This window comes from Calliphora vicina, chromosome 5 (genome assembly GCF_958450345.1).
Source record: "Calliphora vicina chromosome 5, idCalVici1.1, whole genome shotgun sequence".
In the NCBI taxonomy this organism is placed as follows: domain Eukaryota; kingdom Metazoa; phylum Arthropoda; class Insecta; order Diptera; family Calliphoridae; genus Calliphora; species Calliphora vicina.
Window position 1 is genome coordinate 58,062,969 of NC_088784.1, and position 22,712 is coordinate 58,085,680.

Below are 22,712 nucleotides of genomic sequence, written 5' to 3' on the forward strand. Positions count from 1 at the left end.
TATGTGTTCACTCGTCAAAACTCTGTTTACTGAGCTATTTTGCGTCAGCTTTTATACCCCTTAAACATTGAGTGGTTATTATATTTTTTTCCTCATACCAAAAGCTATTAAAAAATCGATGGCACAATATCAGTTGCTAAATCAACCCTTATTCATTATCAATTTTTTTTAATTTATAAGATTTTAAAACAAAATTTCCATAAAAATTATGTTTTATAAACCGTATAATCTACTTTTGAAATTGGTTTATTGTAAAAATTAGAAATTCAATTAGAAATAACAATTCGTTGTATAAAATATTTACTGCAAATTGTTTGGTTCATTTTAACTTAACTTCACTGTATAAGAATGTTTCTAGCAATATCATTTTATGTCATTAAATTACAACATTTCTTACAAATCTCTCACGCCCACTTAATTTGTATGTTAAACGTATCCAAATGTTTGCACAGACATCGGTTTAACAGTTTATCTTTAACAACTTGAATGCAGCTCAGATGTCGGATTAAATGCAATTAGTAATTTTAAGCTAATTTCATGGGTGTAAAATTTGTTTGTTTCTTATTATTGTTGTTGAATGTTTGTGTAGTATCTGTGTGTAGTGGAACATGTGTCCAAGCACTAATTGTAACTGGCACAACTAAAGTCTTAACTGTCACCAAATGTAGCAAGTGTTCAATGACATGTGTTATTTGGAGTTTTCTTTTTTTGTATACACAGTGTAAACATGAGCCATACCACCTACTTGAAAAGTCGAAGAAGAAATGTTAACAAAGTTGCAAGAATTGGAATGAAATGACAAGAGAAAACAAGTCAACACCAGAACAAAATAGAAAAACTTCCCCAAAAACTACAAAAACGAGGCAACTAATACGAGTACATGCAACATAATAAATAAGTAGAAGCCAAACAAACTTAAACTTGACTTTGTTAATAAAAGTAGCTGGAAGTAAAAGAGAAAGAGGGAGAGATGAATAAAAAGAAAACGGAAAGACACCTTAAGACATGACCTGGCTAACTGGAGGGTAATTGTATTGTACACATTACTTGGCAAGATTTCTAACACAAATACAAGTTGGCTTATTGGTAACGTCCATCTGATGTAAAAGTGCTAAGAACATAGTGGATCCGTCCGTCCACCTGTCTGTGTAATAGTTAATGCAACTTCTAAAGTTTTTTTGTTGTATTTCTACATGTAGTGTTTCGGGTGAATGTTAAGTTTACTAAAGTGTTTTATAACGAGTACTTTCTTTACTTTCTTCTTTCTCTTTAAATCTTAAGTTTGTGTAATTTTATTAATTTATTTTTATATATAATGAAAAAGAAATGATTAAAATATTATTTTAAATTTCTCGGTATCCAATTACAGTGTGACGATTTAATTTCGACCGGTGACATTGCCGTCTTTGCCACCCGTTTGGGTCCAAATGCATCTTGGCATCCTGGCTGTTTCGTTTGCTGTGTGTGTCGGGAGTTGCTTGTTGATCTCATTTATTTTCATCGTGATGGACGTTTGTATTGTGGGCGTCATCATGCAGAAACTTTGAAGCCGAGATGTTCAGCCTGCGATGAGGTAAGTTTTATATTCATAACAAAAGTACTGTGGCCGGCAACGTGTTAGGAATTTAAATAAGTTTTAATAATAACGTATTTTGTACAATAGATCAACTGTGCACCTCTTTAAAGTGATTTTCAATTTGAATATTTATAATTTAAATCGTTACTAAATTACGACTTACAAGGATGATTATATTACAGCTTGTTGAAATAAAATCAATTAACTATTTAAAGTAAATTCGTTCCAAGTGTAATCTGTATTCATGACCTCAGCATCCACTATTCTTCTTCATGTATTTGACGCTCGTCATCTTCGACCAGGTAAATAACGTTTATCCAGAAAATTTTAAATCAAAAAATCACTGTGTTAGAGTCAACGGAGACCTATACTGTCTGTACATACCAATCGATTCATATTGACGAGCTCTTTCAGAATCTATGGTGATATTAAAAAAATGATCTTAACTCCATAGTTGACAGTTATTTTTCAACGTAAAATTAAAAGTTCGCATGAAACTTTTAAAAAAAGTGTTTTAAATATCCGTCATAAAAAAAACACATTTGAGAGTTTTATTTTTTCCGTATGAAAAAAAAACTCATTTGAGTAGGAAAAAACAAAACTCCTCAAATGAATTTTTTTATGACGGATATTTAAAACTCTTTTTAAAAAGTTTAATGAGAACTTTTAATTTTACATTGAATAATAACAGTTTTAGATGGATTTTTATTTTTAGTCACAAAATAACTGTTTAAAATAGCTTTTGTGATATCACTTATAACCGTTACGGTAACTGTCTTCAACGCATCATCTTTGACATAATAAAGTCTTGCAGTTTTCTGATGATTTAACCTATCCATATTCACTTGCGGCTCCGTATTTCCGCAATTAATATCCAATTGCACAAATATTTTCATTGCAAATCGTATTTGGCCAAGAGACGCATATGATTTTTCGCAAACAATCGTTATCGGTGAGTTCCAAGTTTCGCATCCGCATAGGACCACTGATTTAATTCTTGCGTTGAAAATTTAAATTTTTGTACTCCTGGATATGACTGTTGATCACATCTGTTCAAAGGAGCTGAAGGCTGAGCCCTTATTGGCTGTTATGACACTGCCCAATTGACAAAATGAGGATACAATATCTACAAGTCGACGTTGCTGGATTTTTCGTTTAAACTCTAACTTTATGTACTTTACTGGAAATTCCTTTGCATTCGAGGACTTTGAGTATTACAAGTAGGGAGGTGTGACTCATTCAATAGATTGCTCGACGATAATCCGCAATGTGTTGACGTGATCCACGTGAAAAGAGCTTGTTCATTCCTCAGTTTAGGTGATATATGTTTTTTTGTATCACTGTATCATTTATACATAGAAAAATGTTTCAACATAAATATGTAGTTTAATAAGATTTCAATTCGGAACATATATAAATAATTTCTTAAATACTCGTAGTATAATTTGTTTTTATATTTTTTTTTCAAATAAAATCTAGGAGCCTTGAAAAAAATATTTAAATTCTCATTTATATTTTTATGTTGTTCAAAAAATCATTGGACATTTCTTCTTTTTTTATGATTCTATGAGAAAATGAATGAGAAAATATTTTAATTGAGTTTTGTTAAAAAAATTATGAAAAACTGATTTTCAATGAAAACCAAAAATACCTCTTTCGTTTATTGGCTATGTTGTAGCCTCTTTAACAACTTTGCTGAACATCACTTTGCGATATTCGGATACTTACATGGTCAAAATACATTAAAAAACAAACAAAAAAATACAATGTCCCCTATACAATATCTCCAAATTCAAATTGATATATATACCTAACCCAGCGAAACGCCGGGACTATGTAACTTTTCTCGGTAATCATAATCCCGGCCGTGTTGAGCTGTTGCACAGTGTATTTATTAAAAAATTTATTCCAATTATGAATTTCATTTTTCTGTGTAGACAACTTCATAGATAAATTTTAAACTTGCCAACATCATGTTGTAGTTTGAAACTACATAGCAAGTTTATATATATAATATCCTAGCCTATCCTTAACCACTGTACGCTGCAGTCAATCAGCGAATGTATATACTTTTTTGGAAAACGAAAATCTCTATCTCTCTTAAGTCAAAAACTTAATGATACAGAACTTTTTACAAAATTCAAAGTGGCACATAACACAACACAACACCTTTAATAGTATTAACTTTTCTTTAACAAACTTTGCCACAGGAGTCACAAGGAAAAAAGTTCATTTTCCAATACAAGAAAACTTTTCTTATTTGTCGTTACAGATTATCTTGGCAGATGAATGCACCGAAGCTGAAGGACGTGCCTGGCATATGAATCATTTCGCCTGCCATGAATGTGAAAAACAATTGGGTGGTCAAAGATACATAATGCGGGAGGGTAAACCCTACTGTCTGTTGTGTTTCGATGCAATGTTCGCGGAGTACTGTGATTTTTGTGGTGAGGCCATTGGTGTAGATCAAGGGCAAATGAGTCATGACGGCCAGCATTGGCATGCAACTGATGAATGTTTTTCTTGCAATACATGTCGTTGTTCACTGTTGGGACGTGCATTCCTACCCAGACGTGGTGCCATATACTGTTCGATTGCCTGTAGTAAAGGTGAGCCACCAACACCATCTGATAGCTCGGGAACTGGCATGTACACAACGCCCACACCACCCACTCAACGGGTTAGACCTCAGACACGCATACCCAGCAGTCATGCATCAAGTTCACCGCCAATGTCACCCTTGCAACAGCATCAACATCAGCAAAACTTCAATCAAGCCATGTATCAGTTGCAAAGTCAGCAAATAGCAGCCGGCATTGGCAGCAATGCTTCCAGTGTAGGACTGGTGGGTATAGCAACGAATACGGATGGTGCTAAACAAAGTTATCCTACCTCGGATTCCGATGCGGGTGTGGTCAAAGATATGGAACATACAGCCGGAGATTTTACAGATTTCTCGGGTGGTTTGCCCTCCTCGTCTTCTCAAAATATGTCTCCCCTAACATCACCCGGCGAATTTAACCACTCTATGCCAAAACCTATGGAACTCAAACGTGATGGACCATATAACTTTAATGAAATGTCACTAAATTTGGAAAATGCTTGGCCAACAAAACCCTTATTGGCGGGAGCCAATAGTTTTAATTTGCAGCGTCAATTACATCAAATATCAGAAATAGAGAATTCGAAAACCTCTAGTATGCCTGAGTTGTCACAACCAGGAAACTCTTCCACATTTCCTCAACAAAATCCAGCCAATTTGCAACAGCAGCAATTACAACAGTATGCTTCCGATTATGCTCAGCATATGCCACATGGCATTACCTCGCCACCACCTTCGGAGATTCCAGATCTTCCAACACCAAATCTATCTGTAGCATCTACAGCTCTGCCACCAGAACTTATGGGTTCTCCAACTGCATCTGCCGGCGAGCGTTCAATACTCTCGCATCAATCTACGCAATCCAATCCAGGGCATCAACCTGTGCATCCCGTTTCTATACTCAGTGGAGCATCTTCTTCCTCTCCCATGAGTGGTGAAACCAAAAAGAAAGGTGTGCGTTTCGAGGGCATACCGTCTGATACTCTACCACGTTCACGTAGTTACTCCGGCAATGGAGCCGGAACCCAACGCAATAATGACAATGCAACAGAGAAACATCATCACAGCGGTAATGGTGGTGCCCATTCCTCAAGACGACGTAGACGTCGTAAATCTCATCGTTCTGGCAGTGGTCACCGTTCCAACTCCACAACCCGAGCCGACACCTATGCCACAGCTCAGCCACTTTCTTCTTCCTACCAGGGACCGCCTTCCGTACTGCAAACAGCTGGCATGGATCCCACGCGCCATCATCATTCTTCGCAAATAACTGTGGGCACCAACGATGAAGACTCCGACGATGCTTCCAGTGTTTGTTCAACCTGTTCGTCTAGCTCATCGAGTTCCGAAGACTACATGTATCAGATTCCTTTGCGGCGTCATTATGGTGGCGTACGCGTTAGTTATGTACCCAATGATGCCTTGGCATACGATCGCAAGCGCAAACCTTCGGATCCAAATGATAAAGATAAAAACTGTATTATTTCGTGATTTACAAGTGAGAGCGTACACAAACTGCTGATGTACATGAATTGAAATTAGTTAAACAGGTTGTTCGATGGTTGGCTGGTCCGCTGCTCTACGCAATTTTCATCTTAAACACTATAATTTATGCAGTTTGTGAATGTGAATTAAGTAGAGATAGGAGTGGCAACAGCAGAGGCAACGATAGATGCCACATTTTAATTAAGGGTCTTTTATGTTGTTGGTGTTGTTGTTTTTGGTTAAGTTTTGCAGCTAACTAATGCCTAGAAGCACATAGAAATATCATGTATTTCTCTTGATATGAAACATACACCTAATCCTAGTAAATCGAATTTGATTTGTGATTATGTAGAAAAGATATTTGTATTATTTTTTACATTTGGATCTATTAATAAATTAGATCTACCTATTTAAAATATCTATTATTCTTCACAAAATAATGTTCATAGATTTTAATTATTATTGCTTTCAAATCCCTTGATTGAATCGGTCAAGCCCGACCATATAATACCCTACACTAAGTAAATGTTTTTCCAAAAACATTTTTCTTTTAAAATATCAATAATTTATATTCGTGACTGATTTTCGGAAGTGGGCTTTATATGGGAGCTATGATCAGTTATGGACCGATCACCATGAAATTATTGAATTATTTGGAGTGAAATTTGTGTAGATACCTGTATTAATTAAACATTTATGACCGAGGTATCATAAATTATCTGTAGAAACATCTAAAGAAATTCGCAATTTTAAAAAAAACTTCTCCATAGAATTTAAAATTTGGACCATATTTGTACTACTGGAACTACAATACATCAAAATTGTGTAGTGGTTTAAAAAGCCTCCAAAATTTTTCGATTTTGTTGCCCTGTGTTATTTGTCTACTAGTGTGCATGTTGTAATCGGTATATCTCAGCAACAGTATACAAGTTTTTAACGTTTTAAATTTGTCTACGTAGGCAAAGGGTTAGGTGTATGTTACAGTTTAGAAGCAATCAAAAAAATTACTAAATAATTGGGTATTGGCATCATTTAATCTTTGCATATGGCTGCAACAACTTTACGAGTTTGTTTCCACACATTGTTTTGATGATTCTTTACTCTAAACTTTAAAGCTAAATTTATGATACAAATAAAATTTTCAAATAAGCACTCTAAAATCTCTAAATACTCTTTAAAAACTAAGTTTACAAAAAAACATAAACACCAAATCTACAATTTATGAAATTTTTAGTTACTTAAGTTATTTTATTGTACTAAAACTAATTCTATGGTAAGACTAAACTATGGTACATAAATGTAATGTAATAACAAACATAAATTTTAATTTCAAAGGACTAGAGTTTCTATACAAAAATAGTTACTTAGATATGCATAAAATACTATAATTTATTTATTATTAAATTTAGATTTAAATTAAATTTAACGAATAAAAAAAGAAAACAAAGCAAATACAAAGTAAAAAGTACAATCTTTAAATTCAATAATTCTATTATTCATACAAATAGTCTTAAGAAATATAAATTAATACACACATCTGAAAACCTAAATCATAAGATATTTATAATCACACACATTTATACATACATAAATACATATTCAGAAAAGGAAACAGCAAAGCAATAATTATTTAATTAAATAATAAAATCTAATTGTTTTAAATATGCATAATAAATACCATTTTAGTTTTGTCTTATTTTTCAATTTGTCTTCATTTATGAACATTTATTTACATGTAAAATTAATTGATATAAAATCTAAACATAATTTATTCAAACACATGATAATAATTTAAACTATTTAAAAGAACTTTTTTAAAAATAAAATACAAAAAGCACTAGTTTATATTGTAAAATGTATAAAATCTCCAAATAAATATTTACGAAAAACTCCATACATATTTTTAAACCAAGTTTATTGTAATTTATTATTAAAAATAATATTTATGAAATATTGAATAAAAATTCAAAATAAAATTAAATAATTTAACAAAAGACTTATACTGTTTTCTTTTAATTAACTAGTAAAGATTTAAAAATTCTTATTAAAGAAATTGTTGTTCTGTATCTGTCAAAGCTATACAGAGCAGAAAAATCGCTCTAAGCAGGTGTTCGTATTTTTCTGAGAACATCTGAACATAAATGAGGCTATCAGTGCTAAAGTGATGTAACCCCAAACTATGTACTTAGTGGTATATTCAACTTACACCACTTTTGCTACATTACTTTGTTATAGTATAGTACGATTACCCCACTTTATTATTGATAGTTGGTAATGTAAGGACTGTATGTAACACCAGAAGAGCAACCAAATAAATTGTGGGTTACACCACTTTTGCCCTGATGGCCTCAAATATATGGTATTGATTGGTACTATGGTCTAAAATTCTTGTTGCTCAAACGTTGTTCAGATATGAATCCTTCCCACCCATTTGAATAATGTTAGTTCCATGATAGCAAAAAACAAGGTAGTTACACTTCTCTCTCTCAAAAATATTTTTGAAGTTTGTTGGAATTATTTGAAATTTGATTTTTGTAAAAAATTAAAAAATCATTGTCACATATGAAAAAAGGGAAACAACTTTCAAGAAATTTTTATTTTTAGTGTGTAATTTATATTAGTACTTATAAGTACTAATACATACGTATAGTATATATATATACTATACGTATGTATGTGAGTGGAAACAAAATGGAATTATTTGACCAAACTAGAACCAGATAAAGTATGTATATGCTAAATTTAGTGATTGTAGAAATTGCTTTCCTGGTCAATTCGCAGACGAATTTTATGATGGGCATCCCTCAGGCTTCGTTGGGCTTAACAATATGATGTATGTTTAATTATAGGAAGATAATCTTACATCTTTACTCATTATGAGAACTCAATATAAGTTTCATCATGTTGTTTGACCGTAATTTCATTATTTATATTTATGCAGTACGGCGCAATACTATACGCAAAGATATTTCTCTTGAAAAATAAGCGTTTTTTGCTTCGGTTTCTTGACTTCCGAGACTTTTCTGTTTTTTGGCTTTCTTGAAGGCTGTATATGGGATGTTTTCCATTAAAGTAGCATTAATAGTTTCTTCCCAGCAAAAACTTTACTTACCTAGTAAACCAGCAAGTATAATTGGAGCAAAGCGATAACTACTTATTATTTGACTGAAACACTACTTACCGTTGTTCGAGATTTTAAAAAATTCAGCGGTCAAGCTTACAAATGTACTTACAATCAGTTGAGAAATAAGTAGTAAATTCACAACCAGAATATGTAGCTAAAAAAAAACACAAAAAATATTGCCTTGTGTGGGAATCGAACAGTCACATTATTTGCTTGTGTTTGATAGTCAAGCTGCTAACTCACTCCTCCATGTACGAGTTATTTTATTGGAAGTTAACAATAGTTTTAACATCAAGATATAAATAAGTATGACATGAACAAAAAAATTAATGGCTTTGACAGGTGGCGAACCACTAACCTCCCGTTTTCCAGTCAAACACACTACATAGCTGTGCGAAATGCAAAAGTTCATTACCAGCCTGTATAAAAATAAGTACTTATTCTAGTAAATAAAATAATGTACTGGGTAACCACCACTCCTTACAAAAGAATGCATGAAATAACTAGTTGTCATTACAAAAATTCACAAAATTTTTGCTGGGTTGTTTTTTATTATTTAAAAAACAAATTTCTTTAATTTAAATTGTTTTATTTATGTACACAGAAAAAAGTTTCAACATAAATATTATGATTTGATTTCATTGATTTCAATTCATAACATTTATAAATTTCATAAATATTAAGATTTTGCTCATACTTTATGTTTTCAAATTAAATCTAGAAGGCTTGAAAAATATAATTACAATTTCATTTATATTTTTATGTTGTTGAAAAATGTTTGAAATTTTCCTTGGAAATATTTTTACATATTTTTATGATTTTCAGCTACAAAATGAGCAAATATGCGCGAAATTGATTAAATTTATTAAAGGGGGTGATATGCTTAATGTTTATATATATTTTATTATGTTTAATGATACATATTTTTAATTTTCAGATATTGTTGATTCATCTTAAAATATTGGCCAATATATGGCTATTATGCAAATAGTTTTGAATTAATTCATTAGATAATGCAATTTATTATAAAATATCATTAATTTTATACAAAAAAAGCAAAAATGTCCGTCATGAACAATTTTATAATATTTATGAACATGTTCTTATTCTGAATGAAAAAAGTTTGGGAAAAAAAAGTCAAGTTCGATTAATAATATTTATTAGAAAATTCATTCCAATTATGAATTTCTTTTTTCTGTGTATGTAATTTTATGTTTGCTGTTTTATTTTAGACTTTTAAATAAACAAAAAATGGGATTTTAAGAATGAATACGGTAGCACGATTTTTCATAATTCCAGTAAACGTCAGAACGTCAATAGGGCGACAAGAAGAGTAAGTGAAACTACATTGTATATTTATATCATGGTTAGTTCTATTATATTTTGAAGTGCATCATTGTTATATTTGTAAAACCATATTTTGCTCAATTTGAGACAGAATGTGACAGGGAAAATTATTTTTCTAAACTTGAAAATGGTTAGATTTTAGGATATTTAAAAATGCTGGTCAATCAAAGCCCTTTTTTGGATGAAATTCTCAAAGTCTAAATAATGGCTTTATAAACAATAAGAAGCACTAATATTATTAAGGTGAAATATAGTATAGTAATAGTATTCAAGTTCATTGGCGGGCCACTTAGAACAGACCTGAATGGGGTTTGGATATGGTAGGTGAAAGCTGGGAGGGAGTAGATATCAAAACTATATAGGGTATACCCAGTTGTTTTTCAGGGAAGGCGCTATTAGGGGCGGAATTTGTTCGATTACTTTGTTTACATTAATGTTCAAAGCGTTATAGGGGCCATTTAGGACAGACCTGAATGGGGTTTTGAGATACCGGGTGAAAGCTGGGAGAGAGTAGATGTCAAAATTATATAGGGCATATCCAGTTCTTTCTCAGGAAGGGCGCTACGAGGGGTGGAATTTGTTCCAAAATTGTTGTAATGTTAAAAGTGTTATAGGGGCCATTTAGGACAGACCTGAACGGGGTTTCAACATGGTAAGTGAAAACTGGGAGGGAGTAGATATCATAACTATATAGGGTATACCCAGTTGTTTCTCAGGGAGGGCGCTACGGGGGGTGGATTTTGTTCCAAAATTGTTGTAATGTTTAAAGTGTTATAGGGGCCATTTAGGACAGACCTGAATGGGGTTTGGACATGGTGGGTGAAAGCTGGGAGGGAGTAGATATCAAAACTATATAGGGTATACCCAGTTGTTTTTCAGGGAGGGCGCTACGAGGGGTGGAATTTGTTCAAATACTTTTTTGAAGAATTTATGAAGAATTTTTGTGTAGAAATACGTAAACATTTACGTCCCAGCTAAAACTTCGCTTACAAAGGCTACAATGACTTTTTAATAATGTCTCTTTTAATAACTTACTTTTTAAGTAGTAAAGTCTAAAAAAACAAAATAAACAAACAAAACAAAAAAGCTGTTACTTTTTTTCAATTTGCCCATTTTTTTTATTGCACGTTTATTTTTAGAAAAACAGAAAAGAATATTGCATTACTGTGTGAAAACCATTATTTGATGCACAATGAAATAACTTAGCAGTGGTGTAGTGAGCACAACGGCAGACTACCAAACAGAAGGTTGCAGGTTCGAATCGGGTCTGCGACTTATTTTTTTTATTTTTACTTTTTTGTGTAAATAAAAATTCTATAAATAACTCTAACAAAACAACTTATTTCTGGCCAAAATATAAAGGATTACTTTTGGGACATCGCGAATAAAAATAATGACTTCTTACAGTAGAAAAATAAGTAGTTGAATCGTCAAATTCCCCTTATTTTTCGGCTTATTTGTAAGAAAAGTTTTTGCTGGGATATTTTGGACGGAAATAAGTTGTTTTGTTAGTAGAGTTATATAGAATTTTGTATTTGCAAACAAAAAATAAAAAAAAAAATGAGTCGCAGCAAAGAGTCGAACCATCAACCATCCGTTTGCTAGTCTGTTGTTGTACTCACTACACCACTGCTTAGTTATTTCATTGTGCGTCAAATAATGGTTTTCACACAGTAATGCAATATTCGTTTCTGTTTTTCTAAAAATAAACGTGCAAAAAAAAAATGGGCAAATTGAAAAAAAGTAACAGCTTTTTTGTTTTGTTTGGTTATTTTGTTTTTTTAGACTTTACTACTTAAAAAGTAAGTTATTAAAAGAGACATTATTAAAAAGTCATTGTAGCCTTTGTAAGCGAAGTTTTTGCTGGGACGTAAATGTTTACGTATTTCTACACAAAAATTCTTCATAATTTCTTCTAAAAAGTATTTGAACAAATTCCACCCCTCGTAGCGCCCTCCCTGAGAAACAACTGGGTATACCCTATATAGTTTTGATATCTACTCCCTCCCAGCTTTCACCCACCATATCCAAACCCCATTCAGGTCTGTCCTAAATGGCCCCTATAACACTTTTAACATTACAACAATTTTGGAACAAAATCCACCCCCCGTAGCGCCTTCCCTGAGAAACAACTGGGTATACGCTATATAGTTTTGACATCTACTCCCTCCCAGATTTTACCCACCATGTCCAAAACTCATTCAGGTCTGTCCTAAATGGCCCCTATAACACTTTGAACATTAATGTTTAAAAAATTAATTGAACAATATCCACCCCTCGTAGCGCCCTGCCTGAGACACAACTGGGTATACCCTATATAGTTTTGATATCTACTCCCTCCCAGCTTTCACCCACCATATCCAAACCCCATTCAGGTCTGTCCTAAATGGCCCCTATCACACTTTGAACATAAATGTTAAAAAAGTAATTGAACAAAGTCCACCCATCGTAGCGCCCTCCCTGAGAAACAACTGGGTATACCCTATATAGTTTTGACATCTACTCCCTCCCAGCTTTCACCCACCATGTTGAAACCCCATTCAGGTCTGTCCTAAATGGCCCCTATAACACTTTTAACATTACAAAAATTTTGGAACAAATTCCACCCCTCGTAGCGCCCTCCCTGAGAAACAACTGGGTATACCCTATATAGTTTTGATATCTACTCCCTCCCAGTTTTCACCCACCATGTTGAAACCCCGTTCAGGTCTGTCCTAAATGGCCCCTATAACACTTTTAACATTACAACAATTTTGGAACAAATTGCACCCCTCGTAGCGCCCTTCCTGAGAAAGAACTGGATATGCCCTATATAATTTTGACATCTACTCTCTCCCAGCTTTCACCCTGTATCTCAAAACCCCATTCAGGTCTGTCCTAAATGGCCCCTATAACGCTTTGAACATTAATGTAAACAAAGTAATCGAACAACTTCCGCCCCTAATAGCGCCTTCCCTGAGAAACAACTGGGTATACCCTATATAGTTTTGATATCTACTCCCTCCCAGCTTTCACCTACCATATCCAAACCCTATTCAGGTCTGTTCTAAGTGGCCCGCCAATGAACTTGAATACTACATATTCAAACTGTAATTTTAATCTTAATATGAAGATGTTTTTTTTATTTTTTAACTAAAAGTTTAAATTTAAGGTATTTTCTTTAATTGGTGAATAAAAATAATTAATTTTATTATGTTTTTGCCAAAAAAAACTATGTTTTTCAAATTTACTTTATTTAACAGTGCTATGTTAAGTAGTTAACATATATGTGGGACGTATTTAACTTACGAATTTAACTTCACACCATTTGATATATCATACATACTTTAAGATCCGACTGTAAATGCCAAATTTATAACGAAAAATGTAAAAAGGCGACCCCTACATTCGGCGACCCCTACATTCGGCGACCCATACATTTAACGCCATTTTTAGGTCCCAATTTATTTTTTGTTATGTGACTGATGTATTGTTTTACGCGAAATAAAAAATATTTTTAAACTAAACAATTAAACAAATATTTTTTAAAAAAAAATTATTCATAACTCAAATTCAATTTTAGAAATGTTCTTCGTCTTCAATTAACCCTTGCGCTACAAGTTTTTATTGAGAAGACAATGAAATCTATTTGTTTATATTTTTGGTAGGAATTGGTTTTGGAATTTTAATCAGTATTCGATTTTTAAACATGTTGATCATAAATATGATTTTTTGAGTTATATTCCAAAACACATTTTCGGTCCTATCGTAAATCGAAATGATAAAAATTTTATTTGTTTAAAATATGATGAAATTAAATCTTTTCCACACATTTGATATGATTTTATTAAAAACTGAATCACAATTATATGGTTTTGCCATGTTTTTCGTAAAGGCTGAACAAAATTTTTAATCCCTCAAAAGTTGTATTAAGGCAATTTTTTGAATATAATATTTTTTTGGTTAAAAAAAATACAAATTTAAAGAAAATTATCGAATACTATTTCTAAGACCTTAAAAAACATAAACTGTGAAAATCTAAAAATTTGGTTTGATTGAAGATTTCAAATGTCCATATGGTGCCTTGTGTCATATATACAATATAGCAAAAGGGTTAATTTTATTAAAAGTAAAAAAAAGAATTTTATTTTTTTAAAATTTCTCCCTCTCGAATTTTAAAAAATGTATTCGGTATTCATTGCCGAAAATTTGGAATTTTTATTATCAAATTTTGTTTGTTTAAATTTTATTTTTGTTTTATTAAAATAAGTTATATGTATGTATTTAATAAAAATACTACTAAAATGTTGTGGTCTCTAAATATAATTTTTTAAAAGTTAAAGTAAAAGTAGGTAAAAAGTTAGTTAACATCACAATTTTTTGAAATTTGTTTAAGATTTTCAAACGTAATAATAATTTTTATTTCCAATTTAAACCAATATCTATGATTTTCATGTTAAGAAAAATAAATTTAATATTAACAAAGCTCAAGAACACCAAGCTGATGAAAAAAATGTGTTGTAGCCAACCGGACCTTAATTGAATCATTACACTCAATTTAAAACATTTGTTACCAGGACTTTACTCCTTCTTTTTTAACAACTACTATATTATCTTTAAATTCGAATACCAAATGAAAATATCTTGTTTAAGGAGTACAAAAACCACAAAGGAACTTAGATGTCATAAATTCATAATAATATATGAGCACAATTGCAAATGACCATAAAGCGATAGTGAAACAACCTCTTCTACCACCGGACGGCAGTGCAATAAATAAACTCGTACTTCGAATACAACAACAACAAGCTGAAAATAAATAAATTTTGGGACAAAGACTATGATTACGAACGACCACGACTTCTGCGACAATCAAACGAATAAATATGAACAAAAACACATGCATTCTTAAAAGTATGAGATGGGGCCGGGTCTAAAAATCCTTCTAAAGCGAACATTGAATTTATGTTTGTGTGTGTGTGTGTGTATGTGTATGTACAGTGGGACAGAATCAAAATATATCGGAAATAAATCTGTTTAGTTTGAAATTTGTTACAGTCGTAGCAGGCGAGTATACGCGTGTAGAGTTTGAAGACGGATTCCAAAAACTTTGCAAGACCGGCGTTATAGGATCTCAAAATAGGGCACCTCAGACATGCACAATTTTGAACGCTTGCGAATTGTTGATTTTACACAAAATCAAAGATTTTAATATTCGTAGAACCCTTAATTAGATTAATTATCACTTATAATTATTTTACATTTTTGGGAATTTCGCCCATGAAGTCCACATTTGGTACGGGGCAGGTAAGAAAATAATATGAATGGTTTGGAATACATTATATGTATCTTAAACTCTTACCCATTTTGGAATCTAGGATTTGAGATTTTATAACACTTAAAAACGTTGTTAAAAAATATGTTAAACTCTGCATTTTTTAGGCGTTTTCTATTTTAAAGCTATCCTTGCACAGTGGGGCAGCATCAAAACTTTTTGGAAATAAATCTTTTTATTTTTATTAAATGGACCCTACAAATGCTCCAGGGGCGCTATGGGGTCTTCAAAAATATTGCACTTTTTCATAATAAAAAAATTTCATAAATTTTCTTAATATTTTATTCAACAACATTTTATACTAAAATATGAAAAAGTGCAATATTTTTAAAGTATATTTTTAAATCTAATTGAGAAATAAGACCAAAAATTAAAATATCTAAACAAATAAAATTAGTTCGGAATAAATGTGGATCAAATTTTTTCTAATATTTGCAATCCTATTAAAATTTTGATACAAATTTTAGTTTTGGAGACTCAATTAGTATGAAATATGTAATAAAATCTTTATTAACAAAATCCAATGAAATTTTCAAAGTTTTTTGAAATTGTGGGGAATTCCGTAATATAGAACATATTACGGTTTCCAAAGGTGCTTTTAGTTTTCTGAACCCAGCTTTGGGAATTTAAAAAATTTGGCCCAAAATTCAAATTTTAATAAAAATAGCTCAATAAAGATACACAGAGAAAACAGATTCGTGATAGCAACCGAATTTGTTGCCAATCGAATGATTCGGTTGCACACATAGAATTTTTCAGTTCTATAAACATAAAGTAAGTTGATACAGAAGAATTTCGGTTGAAGCAACCAAACTTTTGTTGCCTCTTCTAAAATATTGTATCAACACCTGTAAAATTCGGTTACTATGGTAGAATCATTCGATTGACAACAAATTCGGTTGCTATCACGAATTTGTATTCTCTGTGTACCTTACAGAAAATTGAAAATTGTTTATTTTTGAATCCATAATTGATATTGCTCTGAAATCTATTGTATATTATTCGTAATTTAGTTGTCTAAATAAGAAAATTTGAGTCCATTCGGTCCAAAAGTACGCCCTATATTTTAAATTTAATTTTTGAAATGTCTATAACTCGGAAATCATAAGAGAGCATGTTTTTTCAAATCAAAATATAAAAATCTTTTAAATGTGATGGGAAACAAAACAATGGCACGTGTTTAAAAATTTTACATGTTGAAGGTACCCTACTTTTAGTCCCTTCATAGCCCCTGGAGCATTTGTATGGTACAATTTCGTTCGGAACAGCCGTTTATAAATGCAGTATTTATTTCCAAAACATTTTAATTCTGCCCCATACCTTTCCACCAAATATAAAAGCTTTATAAGTTTCCCAAGGTAGGTACTTTTTCAAATTCAAAATCAACTGTAATTTAGTTTTTGGGATTGTAAATTATATTGCTTTCACAGAAAAAAGTTTCAACATAAATATTATGATTCGAATTCATTGATTTCAATTCATAACATTTATAAATAATTTCTTAAATAGTATGATTTTTTTAATTATAATTTTGAAAATTATAATTTCAATTTCATTTTTATTTTTATGTTGTTCAAAAATGTTTTAAATTTTTCATGGAAAATTTTTAGTTTTTTTATGATTTTCAGCTACAAAATGATATAAAATGCGCGAAAATGATTAAATTGATTTAAGAGGTGAAATGCTTTTATATTTATGAATGTTTTATTATGTTTAATGATAATTTTTAAGTTTCAGATATTCTCCTTTTTATCTTAAAATATTGGCCAATATATGGCTATTATGCAAATATGCTTGCACTAATTCATTATATAATACAATTATAATGCAATTTATTAAAAAAAAATGAGTAAAAAAAGCAAAAATTTCCGTCATGTAAAATTTTATTTTACATGTTCTTATTTTGAATGAAATAAGTTTGGGAAAAAAAGTCAAGTTCGATTAATAATATTTATTACAAAATTCATTCCAATTATGAATTTCTTTTTTCTGTGTTGATACTTTTTCAAATGATTTTTTTATTTATTGTTTATGTATGAGAAAAAAACTAAGTAAGATAAAATTTTTAAATTTGAATTTTCAAATTCGTATAATTCAATAACTAGAAGAGATAAATAGCCCTTGATTAAAGGCCTAATCAAGGGCTTTAAGAATATATTAAGATTATAAACAAAGTTCCAAAAGTTCGCAAATGTTTACAAATTTGAGGTGCCCTACTTTGAAACCCCACAGCGCCGATCCTGAGGAGTATGGTTCGAATAATCTTCTGAATTTTCAAAACCAATTAGTTCTGTCAGTTAGAAATAGCAGATTTATTCCCAATATATATTGATTTTGCTCCACTGTGATATGTAATAGTACGAGCATGTTTAAACATTCCAGTGATAATGTCCTGTTTCTATTACAAACATTCATTAGCAAGTATGTGAATGTACTTATAGCTTATGTGCACAAATAATCGTAATAAATATTCTTACAAACTAACACTACTACAACAAATACGTACTTGCCAGATACGTAAAACTGTACTTAAGATACAATGGCCAAAACAAAGCAAAATATTTATGTATGTTTGTATATTGTATATTCAACCGAAAAAAGTGAAATGAAATTACTTTTACGATTATTTGAGGTTTAGCAAGCTTTTATTGTGGCTGGCCATTGCTGGTTTGTTTCATTATCATTATAAGCCTTTTGGAACATTTACTCCATACAAACCAACTAACCACACACATTCCACCCAATGTTTCATACTCCTGTAATAATGATATGATACATCTACATCCCATATAAACACACGCAGCATCTCTACTATTCATACTTACAGTTAACCATTTAAAGCAATTTACTATTACACTTCTTGAACATTTCATAGAATTAAGTCAAAAAGTATATTTAATTAGATTTTTCGTATATGGCCATTAGCCCAGTAAAATGCATTTGCAACAATAATCGTAACATGGTTGAAATGAGTAAATACACTAAATAAACTATTTAAAGATGCTTTATATGCTGACCATGTTGTTGGTTAAAACACCACACTAAATAAATAAATAAATATGTATGTACAATGTACATACATGGGTACATGTATAGATTTCATGAGTCCAAACATATTTTCACACACCCACTATTAAACACAACTAATAAATAAGTGTAATAAAGTTAAATATACCCATATAAAAACTTAGTTATGAAGCTTTTCATCATTATGTTATAGAAATTATTATATATATTTATGCGACCAAGGTTTCATAAGGTAGTATCCGGATGGCCAGAATATTAAAAGGATTGTTTTATTTTTCCATAATTCATTGATGATTTTTGTCAAAAATTTAACTCGTAAATATGTATCTAATAATTTTGTTATTGTAATAAATGCTCTTTCCATCTTATTGTAATAAATACTCGTCCCATACATTTAATATGAAGAATATCAGGCATTTTTATGGTTTCCGAAGCAGTTGTCTAAACTTCAAATTATGAAATGAAAAAAATAATAGAAATAAATCTGTAACTTCCGATCTGTAGTCCGATTTTAATAAAACTATAGAGGAGGTGGAAAATATGAGATATACATATTATACAGCAGCGTGTAGGAAATTATGTCTCCTTTTCAAAAATATATAAAATTTTTAAGAATTAAAAAAATTATAGAAGACTTTTTGCAAAAATGTGCGGATTTTTTTTGGAAAATTTTAATTTTTAAAATGCAATAAAAGTTTTTTGATGAGTCGTTTTTAATGAAATATTACGTTTATATAGAATAAAAAATTATTCGATCAATAATACAGTGATACAAATGTGATTTTTTTTTAGATTTTGACCCATTGTAGGTCCAACTTACTATGGTCTTATATACGTCATTGCAAAGGTCTCTGAAATATCTATCATTAGATATCCATATTGTCTATATTAATCCAGATATAGGTAAAAAAATAGGTCAAAAAACGAGGTTGTCCTGGTTTTTTCCTTATATGTATCTCAGCCATTTGTGGACCGAGTCGGGAGATATTGATGTATGAATCGTGTATGTAAGTTATTTGGGGGCTTCGGAAAATTGATTTTAACAGACAGACAGACGGACATGGCTTAATCGACTCCGTTATCTATAAGGATCCAGAATATATGTACAGTGAGCCTCAAAAGTGAGTAAACACCAAAAATTATTTGATTTTTTTTTAAGATAATGAAAATCCTAAAATCTATCCATCGATAAAAATTTAAAAGTTTCGCACTGTGGTTCCAAATCAAAATCTAGGTGGACAAAATCTCCGATTCCAAACAAAATGTTTAAAAGATCAATATAAACTTTTTTTTCAAGTTACAGTAGGATATAAAAATCATTAATAAAAAATTAAAAAAAATACGTTTAACCCCCAGTAACACGAAGTCTGGTTATGTTTTAACTAATAGTTATTCTGACAGTTTTCATACAAAAATAATTTTAACCGACAGTATAACTATTAGTTAAGGCATAACCAGACTTCGTGTTAATGGGGGTAAATGTGTTTCTGAAATTTGATTTTTAAAAAGATCTGTATTTACTATATTTCAAGTTACAGTAGGGTCTAGATATATACAAATCTATAATAAATAAAGAAATATTTCTAAAAATTCCATTCCGTAAAAATTAAAAAAAAAGTATTTCGGCGGGTGCTGGCGGCTACAATTTTTTTACAAAGACATTCCCCAGAAGTTTCATTAAATGTCATTGGACGGTCTTTTTTTGGCAAGCTATATAATATTCTTAGAAAAAAAAATATCAGTATATTTGAGACCCAAGTTTAAAGAATTATAACAGGAAAATGGAGAGGCCCATAAATATAAGATATACACTTAATAAAAGCCTATATCAATGTTTATCTATGCTTTGAAGAATGAATTTCTATATGGTAAAACAATTCAGATGTATGTAATTTAGTAAAGCAGTAAAATATTAAAAAAATTAACGAAAATATGATTCAAAATTTGTTGAACTTCTGGCGCTTCTGTAGAGAAAACGAAATGTACAATTGAAAAACCCATTTGTATTGGAGGAGAGCAGATTGTCAGCTTATAGGGTCGGAAATGAAAAATGTAGAAATTACAAATGGAATAACAAACTTATATATATATACCCTTCTCACGAAGGTGAAGGGTATAAAAAACAGGGGTTCTCATGTAGGAATATTATTTGGTTGGAGTCCATAGAGTACGAAATACTTATAGTTTTTCGACATTACTTCGTTTTAGTAAAATTCTTAAAGTTACATAACTCATTCATATTTTAATTGATTTTTATTTTCATATGTGTTTTGAAAAGCTACTTCAGTACGTTTTTTCACTGAAATAAGAAATAATTTTTTACTGCCTCGTGATTTACTTAGAGCACACAGTGGTTTAGAAACTTTTTTTGGAAATAATTCGGTGTCTCGGGGACAATTTACGGTTATAAAAAAAGCGGAAGGGTTCTGCTTCAATATTCTACTAGTTTCAAGACTTCGTTCGTATACATGAAGAAATACGAAGAAGAATTTAGAAAAAAATAAAAACCACAATGCGTTTTTAATTTATGTCATGCCGAAATTACAGCTCCCACTAAAATACCTTTAGTAAAATAATACAAATTGGCGTTACATATTATCGTTTCAAATTGCTAGCCAATTACTGGTGATATATGCTAAACTGTCCGTTAATAAATCCTTAATTTATTTTAAATTAATTCATTCATTTAAGGTCCTTCTAATGATAATGAATGATTTGATAATGGGGGAGGGGGTTGTTGGGGTCAATGTTGCTTAAGTGAAATAAATGTAACTTTGTATTCTTGTCAAACAAAAATATTTCGTTTTATGAATCTATTGTTTATTTTTATGATACATTGCAAATTACAAAACACATACAGTCACAAACCTTCATGTAATATCCCAGTAAACATTATTGAAATACTTTTAAAAATGTATCGTAAGAACAAAATAATGCAAAAATGTAAATAAAACAATGTTAATAATACTGTTACGAAATTGTACTTGAATTCAAATATAACGATTTTAACGGCTGATTTAAAGTTGTATAATGCTTTCAAATAGCAGTGCCCAAACTTTAACATATCTGTGGGCATTATTAACATTGAATAAAAGCTTTCAGTTGACCATTGATTGTAAGTTGGCAACGCTGTTTGCTGCGACCGTATATTCGAATTCGAATATTCAGTTAAAGAACATTGTAGAAATAGAGCTTTCTAGGTGGTAATGCAGTGTTATAAATAGTGGCAGAGGTTGCAGTCGTGAGTCAGTTAATCAGAGACGCTATTCAAATAAACATCAACTGAGTGCCTTAAAGAGTGCCGTGTTTTTCAAGTGAATTCGTGTACACTATAAAGTGTGTCTGTATTTCTGCGAATTTATAAACGTGTATAAAAATCATTGAGTGACTATTTAATTCTGTTGTTGTACATTTTAAATAAATAAAGAGTTGTTACAATTTTTAAACTACTAAACGGCTTTTATTTGCAATCAAAAGTATCCGGCTTATTTAAAGGAAATAAACCAACGTTTTGAAAAGGTTAAAACGTAACAATACGTTCTCGGATATTTTTTAGACTTCTATTCGAAGTATCGTAACAATTTTGGAAGTTTTATCAGACTTTTATTGGATTTTAATCCTTCAAAATTTACGTCAGAACTATTTACGAATTTATTCAGACAAAGAGTTACGATTTCTTGTCAATTCCTCATACAAACTTTCGTACAATATCGTATCAACATCGGATATGAAATCGACTATGGTGCAGACTGTCGATATGAGTTCTAAGAGAATGCGTTAAAAAATGTTTAGTGGGATATGGAAATATGTGATAAAGTATGTGAATGTGTGGCTGAATACACAAACACATGTTACATTCGGAAGTAGCTATTCCCGCTCTTTTCATTTTCGTCGGTGTTAATAACCATAATAATTTATGTTTTTTCATAAAAAAGTAAAAATTAATTAAACGGTTTTCCTTGCAAAGTTGCAAAGAAACCCCCCTAAGGAAAATTAATATGTATTAAATGTTGTCGGTGTATTCGAGTCTGTGTAATTTATGACTGTGTATTAAGCTGGAATGAATCTGATAAACAAATTCTGCATAGTTTTCTTATTAATTTAATCAAAAACATTGCGTGTTTTTATGTGTGTGTTGTAGTAATTTCGATTAAATATAATGATAATTGCTACTTTAATTAGTTTTATTTATATTACTTGTTAAACATTAACTAACGATAAGTTTTTAATAAATTAA

At 30.8% G+C, this 22,712-nt stretch overlaps 1 protein-coding gene across 1 annotated transcript in view; it reads left to right on the top strand.

The window, feature by feature from the left end:
- pk (prickle) overlaps nt 1-5,981 on the top strand; it is a 29,702-nt gene extending 23,721 nt beyond the window's left edge. The window contains exons 4-5 of the mRNA XM_065512281.1: nt 1,370-1,573; nt 3,849-5,981. Of these exons, the coding sequence (XP_065368353.1) occupies nt 1,370-1,573; nt 3,849-5,669 (2,025 nt within the window). The 3' untranslated portion in view covers nt 5,670-5,981. The remainder of the gene's footprint in view (nt 1-1,369; nt 1,574-3,848) is intronic.
- The last annotated feature ends 16,731 nt before the right edge of the window (nt 5,982-22,712 follow it).